General features: G+C 33.1%; 1 protein-coding gene across 1 annotated transcript; it reads left to right on the forward strand.

The window, feature by feature from the left end:
* Positions 1 to 692: 692 nt before the first annotated feature.
* Positions 693 to 5,704, forward strand: LOC143188113 (venom carboxylesterase-6-like). The gene is made up of 7 exons (XM_076392184.1): positions 693 to 810; positions 1,097 to 1,235; positions 2,342 to 2,678; positions 3,556 to 3,921; positions 4,289 to 4,458; positions 4,593 to 4,909; positions 5,354 to 5,704. Exons 2-7 carry the CDS (start codon positions 1,173 to 1,175, stop codon positions 5,550 to 5,552), a joined length of 1,452 nt encoding a protein of 483 aa, XP_076248299.1. The 5' UTR covers positions 693 to 810; positions 1,097 to 1,172; the 3' UTR covers positions 5,553 to 5,704.
* Positions 5,705 to 6,000: the final 296 nt, after the last annotated feature.

Below are 6,000 nucleotides of genomic sequence, written 5' to 3' on the forward strand. Positions count from 1 at the left end.
GTTTTTCAAAAGGATATATACCTAGAGTTCATGTCTATAATAATTAGCTTTTAACAGATAAGAATAAGTTATTGTACGAAGTAAAATGAGTATTATCGTATTTATGTAAATCAAGAGACCGCTAGAAGTGGTAAGATTACCATTTCAACAAACAAAATTTGAGATGAAATATATGATTAAATACAATAATAACGTAATTTTCGGTGTAATATTCTGATTCACAGCAAGATCGACAATTAGACTTTATTTTCTACCCATACTATCTGCGATCTTGAGTAACTTTTTAACAATTAAATATAAGCTAAGTGGCAAGGTTATTTAGTAGTATTAACTTATCATTGTTTATCTCTCTGAACTAATAGGTGTAATTTTGATAAAAGTCTTCTGACGTATATAGTAACTTACAGGCCTCCGTTATATAAAGAGATAGTGTGATAAAACTACATATTACACAACCATTAATAAATTGGGCCGCATATTTCACTGGCTTTAATATACTGGAGTTTCATTGTCAGGAAAACAAAGAGAGACAAAGATGACGAACCTATAATTCTAAAATAAGTTATCTGTTGTTTAAAAAGACGCTTTGTCATTGATAGAAGCAAGTAGTCTCATTAGAGATCCGTTCGTTATGGCTAGTGTTCCTTTACTTGTGCTATTCGTTGCTAATTTTTGCTACATTTTAGCTGATCTGGTAGTAAACACTACAGAAGGATCTGTTAATGGTACAATTCTTAAATCACGAGATGGCAGAGACATTGTTGCATTTCTTGGAATACCTTACGCCGAGACACCGGTTCGAAAGCTCAGGTTTTATTTTTAATTTGCTATATTACGTACTTTTTAATTTGACTGCATTTAATTAACAGAATAAGCGGAAAGATAGTACAAAAACGTTTGTTTTAATTCATACTCGTTTTAAAACAGAACTTAGATGTACTCGTTAAGTGAAATTACTTGGACAACGTTGTCTTTTCTAATTAATTTTTGTCCCAGAAGTATATCTGACATAAATACAATCAAATTAATTACATGTTTTTTATATTACAGAAGATTATAGAAATAATTATAATTTTCTGTATTATTTCGATAAAAGGTTTCGTGATCCAGTACCTAAAAAACTTTGGACAGGGATTCTACAAGCGCATCAAGAGGGTTCAAAGTGTTTGCAAATGTTAAAGAATGATGTAGTGGGAAAAGAGGACTGTTTATATTTAAATGTTTACACTCCAAAGGTAAACTTTCTTTGCTGCTCAGAAATAAGTATTTTTTTGACTACAAAACAATTTTCATTGAACTTAATTCTATAATAATATACCTACCATTTATTTCGTTAGGGGGCCTCAAATGGGTTACAAAATGTCGCACATCTTAATGTCCGATTTGCTTCCGTCTTACAGTACTAATGCTGCAAAGTTAACATGTGTTTTCGATAAACTACGAGCCCAAGAATTTTATACTATTCAGGTCCCATGAGAAGTCCCGTGGAAAGCATTAAGTACAACGCCTTCCAGGAGATTTTTCATAAGACATGAATAATAATCTTGCAGATATATTAAGAAGAAGTGATAAAAGAGAAAGTCTTTACACATTTTGTTGTATCTCTTACAGTTTAATTTTTATAACACTTTGAAGATAATAAATACTAGCGGAAAAGAACATAATTAACACACACAGATGTAATAAAAACCAAAGGACTACCGGTAGTCAACTGTTCAAGCTTGACCCAGTGACCGACAGAGCAGAGACTGTTTACAATAGGAGTCCCATCGAAAGACTTGTGTCTTTTACCAGGTCATTATTTAATCAGCTTCTGCTGATGTTCAGTAATATGAGTGTTCAAAGTAAAGCAAAAATCGACAAATTCACAGTCATGAAATCTAAGCATTTTTAGCTAATTTAGGGATTGTTCTGAGCGAAATCATGACCAGAGCGGGCTAGATTGAACCTTCGTCTATCGAATGAGTCCTTTTCCATCTCAAAACCTTCCAATATAAGGACGTAAAGCGTCAGCGCGTAAACCTCTGTTTTTGCCTAATTTTGTCGGTAATGTCACCGCCCTGACATATCTGATCCTAGGCCCTTAAGGGTCTTCCAAAACGAATTGCAACTGAATTCTGTAGGTTAATGGGTTACCTTTAGTTTCAAAACATAGTTCTAACTTGAAGGCATTATTACTGCAAAATGAAAATAGATGGGACACTATGTTATAGGACATTTTGTGATCCAATTAGGATATTTTACCACCTCTTAAAACATTGAAACATGTACATACGTGTTACACTCTGTATACTCTAAACTCAATTCATCCTTGGATTAAACAACCCCCATTTTTTTAAAGCTCGGGAGCAATGATCTGTTGCCTGTTATGCTGTACATACACGGCGGTTCATTCATGACTGGAAGTGGTGGTAGGGCTGATTTTGGACCAGATTATTTGCTTGACAAAAATGTCTTACTGGTTACGATCAACTACCGGCTGGGAATTATTGGATTCCTTAGCACAGGAGATAAAGCAGCGCCTGGAAATTATGGGATGAAGGATCAACTTTTGACTTTAAAATGGGTGAAGCGCAATATTAAAGCTTTCGGTGGCAATCCCAACAATATAACATTATTTGGCGAGAGTGCAGGCAGTGCTAGCGTTCATTTGCACTCTCTTGTAAATATATCAAAGGGTACGTAAAATATAGCAGAATACGTATTATCTGATCGTCATTTATAAAAAACGGTGACTACTTCAAAATAAAACTGTCCAAACTTTGGTAGCATGCTAAAAAGTGGGCCACCCGGTTGCGTTACTTTCCCGACATTGAGTAGTTAGCTTACTGTTAGACGATTGCATTTTTGCACCTCTAATGACTTCCTCAGATACAGAGACTACCACATCAAATTTTATAAAATTCTCATAATCTAGATCAGAGATATACAGCGATATAGACGCCAACAAACGCACATGTTCAAGTAAACCCCCTCACCTCCATGACCAAATGATATAGCGTGTTCGATGATAGGCATCAGGAATCTTAAGGGGTGATTTTACGTGTCAAAATAAGAAGGAACTGAACATAAATGAAATTGTGTTTCGGGCTTTCTTTCTAAGTTATTAATTGTTGAAGAAACGTTTGCTGTCGACACAGATTAGATAGGTCAGATATGGCGAAGTTAGTAGAATAAATCAAGTGAGACACTTTTGTGTCAGACAAGTAAGACACTTTTGTGTCAGACAAGTGAGACACTTTTCATGCGAATTTTAGGCGTTTTCTCAGGAATTAATAATTCTGAAAGAAAGCCTTAAACGTAATTTTGTTATTCTTGATTTTTGTCCTATTTTGACATGTAGAGTCACCGTTTAAAATTCCTGACACTTGTAGAACATCCTGTATATGTGCCAACAAGCTGACCTTTGTAAAAACGTGAATACTATGGAGCTTGTTGAAATATAAATCGCCCTTTTTACTATAAATACATTTTTAAAATTGATTTATTATAAATCCTGATTTTCTATATAATCGAACTCGAATTAAGTCATATCAATTAAATTATTTGTTACAGGATACTTCGATCGTTACATCTTGCAAAGTGGACTCGTTACATATGGGTGGGGATTCCGATATGATTCATCATATTATAACAAGCCAAAAATAGTAGGAATATTAAACTTGTGTCCAATTATAAACACATATCAATTAGTGGATTGCTTGCGACGTGTTAAAGCCAGTAATTTGGTAAAATCAACCAAGCTCGCGTTTTCGATAGTTGAACAAGTTCTCGCAATATTGTGGGGACCCACGGTCGAACCAGACTACAAGGGTGCTTTTATAACAGAATCTCCAGTGAATCTTATAGAGAGAAATGAAATGAAAGAGAGCCCATTAATACTTGGAAACTGTAGGAACGAAGGATTGCAAGGGGTAGTGGGTAAGAAAGGACTTTAAAATAATCTATTACATTAATCAGAAAATACTGTGTGATTTTTTTCGAAAATAGGAAAAATGTATCCTGTCTGACCAAGACTTAAATTGTTTTTATTAATATATTGATTTTATAGGAAAGAAATTGATAATGTTTTCTGTTCAAATGTAAAATAAAAATAGACGTAATATCCTGAGTAACTGCTGCAGTAACAGAAAGTACGATATTTATTAAAAAAGGATTAGTCAAGCTATAATAAAGCCAAATATACGTCATTCAAACTTTTTTACGTTATAGAAGTTATGCTAGCAATCGTAAATCTTTATTAGTTGACTGTCGATCAAGGAAATGATTTAACATGTATATTTTGTAGGATTCTATGAGAATAAAGTGGAGTACGAAATCTTCGCAAATGCTCCTATACTTGCAATAAATGAACTCTTGAAAAACATCCCTGCATTAAAAGAAAAAGATACAACTTCGCTGGCAATAAAAATCAAGAACTTCTACTTTGGGTATGAAATGCCACAAGATAAAAATACGGTAATCCTTATTTCTTTTTTACTTTATTATTTATTATCATAAACATCGAGAGATTGAGTAACACTAATTTTCACACTTTCGTAAAAGTGTTCAAGGAACAATACTTTTACACTTCGCATATTTTTATGTTTTAGGTTATAGAAAGATACAGTGACCTCGCATCAGATATTTTATTCTTCTATCCGCAAGTGCAATACATCAAATATTTGATAAAAAACTTTAAATCTCCGTTCTATACCTATTTGTTTAATTATCGTGGAACCTTGAGTCAAACATCTCTGCAGACAGGAAATAATAACCGTTATGGTGTTGCTCATGCTGATGAGCTAATTTACCTATTCCCAGAAAATGCAACTACTTTAGGATTGCCATCAAACGTGGAGCAAACACAATCTGATTTTATGATCAGTGAACTTATGGTAGATCTCTGGACTTCGTTTGCTAATACAAGGTATGAATATTAAATCAGGCATGAAATTCTTATAGTTTATTTACACACAATATAGCATTGCCTCGTTATAAACTCGGTGGTATATTCAGTATGTCTTGAAATTATTTAGAACAAACAAGTTTTACTGGTTATATAATAGTTTATCGTTTGCCTGTTTAGCAAAGTCGTAAAATCTTACCATTGTGTAAGTTGATCTCATTCGGAAACGTGTCCCTGACTATAAACTCGTTAGTCCATCGTGAGTCTATAGCGAATCCAATCTATTGCGAGAAACGATCTAAAGCTCACTTTCTGAATATTAAAATTAATTGTAAGAGAACGTAAGCACAATGCTACTATGAATAATTGAAATATCATATTTTACTGTACATTCCACTAACTTTTTGGTCAATTTAAAGGCCCATAAAATCAAACTAAATTAATATGCATTTACGAAATTTTCAGCGTTCCTGTGTCAAATGTGTTGAGCGATCCGTCTTTATGGCAACCATTTGTGCAAAATAGAACTTATCTTCAAATTGGAAATATAAGTGATACATCGATCTCACTGCAGACTTCTTTCTTCCCTGAAAGGATGAAGTTTATGGATGAAATATTTAATAGCAGAGATGATTGTATTTTTTGCATGTACCTATCAACATGATTAGCATAAACTAACTTGTAAAACCTCGGAAAGAAGATATTAATGTTGTTAGTTAATAACGACTTGGTTGTTAGTAGTTTCTAGTTTCTAGTAAAATGTGATTTATACCTATATGTTAACTTACATAATAAAAACTTGATTATTCCTCTTTATTTTTGTAATTTACAGGTGAAAGAATCTCGTATGTTCGAATCTCTAGCTACTCGAAGACGTCAAATAACATAATCTTCAATTTAGTGAAGATGAAAATGAAAGTGAAGAGCTTGCAACCAATATTTCCTTTTACTTCAATAATAAACATAGGTTTTAATGAATATTGGTTGCCATTTTTACTGTAACTTTTATGCTGAATTTGACTGTAATTTGTGAATTTTATAGTCTTTTGTGTTTCCTTAAGTCAATAACGAAGCCTAAATTACGTCTGGGGGTTTCACAATTTAAATAATGG

The sequence above is a fragment of the Calliopsis andreniformis genome, chromosome 1, assembly GCF_051401765.1.
Source record: "Calliopsis andreniformis isolate RMS-2024a chromosome 1, iyCalAndr_principal, whole genome shotgun sequence".
Taxonomy (NCBI): domain Eukaryota; kingdom Metazoa; phylum Arthropoda; class Insecta; order Hymenoptera; family Andrenidae; genus Calliopsis; species Calliopsis andreniformis.

Bases quoted from the DNA above. Each gene is read 5' to 3' on its own strand.
- LOC143188113 (XM_076392184.1), top strand. From the start codon at position 1,173: ATGTTAAAGAATGATGTAGTGGGAAAAGAGGACTGTTTATATTTAAAT. The intron at 1,236-2,341 runs GTAAACTTTCTT...ATTTTTTTAAAG, and splicing joins TAAATGTTTACACTCCAAAG to CTCGGGAGCAATGATCTGTT. The intron at 2,679-3,555 runs GTACGTAAAATA...TATTTGTTACAG, and splicing joins TCTTGTAAATATATCAAAGG to GATACTTCGATCGTTACATC.